At 40.9% G+C, this 2,202-nt stretch overlaps 1 protein-coding gene across 1 annotated transcript in view; it reads right to left on the bottom strand.

The window, feature by feature from the left end:
- Positions 1–2,202, bottom strand: part of LOC103805625 (transcription elongation factor B polypeptide 3-like) — a gene marked incomplete at its 5' end in the record, with an annotated part of 11,420 nt that overhangs the window by 9,060 nt on the left and 158 nt on the right. The window contains 1 exon segment of the mRNA XM_009078280.1: positions 804–916. Within this exon segment, the coding sequence (XP_009076528.1) occupies positions 804–916 (113 nt within the window).

Genomic DNA, 2,202 nt, shown 5'->3' with positions numbered 1-2,202 from the left:
GCTCTGAGGTCTCCACACAACCTTCTCTTCTCCAGGCTGAACAGCCCCAACTTCCTCCTGAATATCACTTCTTACACAAGTTTCCCTGCATGCTTTATAACCCAGACATGGCACTTAAAATACCTACAGAGACAAAATTTCTGACATGGTCTGTAGGTGATACAGGTTACATCACCTCACCCTTTATGCTTTATTTATCACAGGTTCTGGTATTTCACTTTCCTTTCACTTGGGGTTTATAATCCACTATTTAATCAAACTAAACCCTTGGTGTTCTCAGCTCATCTGTCTCAAACTGTTGGGTCTACAGAACATCTCAGCAGAGTGAGCTTGGCCATGGCAGTAGTGGCTGATTCATTCTGAGGAGAAATCACATCTCTTCAGTGTGATCTCCCCAGTACTGGAAGCCATTCCACAAGAACATTGTAGAAAACTCCTCTATACAACCAGGTCACTGGAGAGATGCCTCACTTAACCACCACCTCTGGGAAGAAGGAGAAAAATTCCCCAATTGCCTGAAGTGCAGAGCAGTGCCCATCATTGGCTTAGTCCTGTTTGCACCACTCAGGACCTAAGAATTTGTGCCAGTCAAAAAAGGCAGCTAAAATCTGAGTGCTGACTGACTTACTTGACCAATACTGATCACTCTGCTCTGGTTTTCCTCATATTTTATAATGGCATCCTCATTTCTTCCATTCAGTGTATGTATTTCTCATTCCAAACACTTGGCTAAGCTTTCCAGTCCATATTTTAATGTTACACAACAGCATAATTAACTTTAGGGAAAAAGAGTTCACACCTACCTTTTATCTTCTGGTGAAACAAGCTTTTTCCATTGCTTTACCAGAGTTTTAGCCACATTCCCAGCAGTAGCATGCTTCCTCAAGCTGTTCACTGTTCTGCCTATGCCAGTTTTCTGTTGGAGATAGTGCAAGAAGGAAAGAATAACTCACAATTCACATCCCAAATAAAACCTTCTCTAAAACTGCTACAAAGTCTAGTAGCCAGAGCAGCTAAAGAAATTAACACACTCATTATACTGTGAACAGAACTGAAGAGTTAGTTACTTATAACCAAATATAAGGAACAAATTCAGCTTTAACTCACAAAACTAAGAGATTTTCCTCCATTAATTAAATTCATGCATTTCAGGAACTGTCTCAAATGCTTATGCCCACAAAATGCATCCATTGAAACTTGCTTTAGGCTTATGAAGGTGCATTTCAGCATGTTAGAGAACACATATGAAGGAGATGTTGCAACCTAAAATGCATCTCAACCAGATGAGCCTCCGAGGAGCAGAGTTATTTTCACAAGGTCATTGTGACCACAGGTCTCACTCTAGTGTGTTTTGTGCTGTTTAACCCAAACTGTCTTGCAGACTTTGAGTGTGTATAGAATCACAGGTGGTGCTGCATTATCAGTAAGTACCTCTGATTGCCAAACTCTCACTTTTAAGAGGCACAGAAAACCTGGAATTCACTAGGTTCACAGCAACCTGTTAATAATGCTCTTGTTAATCAGTACAACAATAGCTCTGTGAAGTCTGAGCAAGAGCTATAAACATGCTACTCCCACATTTAAGGCTTCCTTAAATTCACTTCAAGCCTACTGAGCTTCTATACAATTTCAGCCACACTGATTTGGTAGGTCAGTTACTGCAAACAGATGCAAGAAATGTGGTAGGAATATTTAATAAAGCTACATGTGTTCTTCAAATGCATCAAAAATATGTGGAGCCCTTGAGAGTAAGATATCTCTTCCCTCTGTTTGACTAGTAGGTGTCCATCAAAGTCTGTGATGGTATAAAATACACAGGTTTGGTGGGAGCATGAATTGTCTGCAGAAGCTCTTTGTCATTTTATACTAATGGCATTATGGGATTATGTTGCTTTCCAATCAAAATACATCATAGAATCACAGAATTTAGGGGTTGGAATGGACCTTACAGATCACCCAGCCCCAACCCCTGCCCTGGGCAGGGACACCTCCTCACTAGATCAGGTTGCTCAAGGCTCAGCAACCTGACAGCAAAGTGTCCTCTATATGCTCAGTACTATCACTGTTGGCATAGTGCTCATTTGCCAAGTTGTGTGCTTGGGAAAATGAAGCCAACCAAATGATTAACAATCAGAATTACAAAACACAATGTGTGCACCACTTCTAAGATTGCAGATCCCTGACACTGACATAGTAATCCAC

This window comes from Acanthisitta chloris, unplaced genomic scaffold (assembly GCF_000695815.1).
Source record: "Acanthisitta chloris isolate BGI_N310 unplaced genomic scaffold, ASM69581v1 scaffold1457, whole genome shotgun sequence".
Lineage (NCBI taxonomy): Eukaryota > Metazoa > Chordata > Aves > Passeriformes > Acanthisittidae > Acanthisitta > Acanthisitta chloris.
This window is presented reverse-complemented; position numbering and strand designations above follow the sequence as displayed.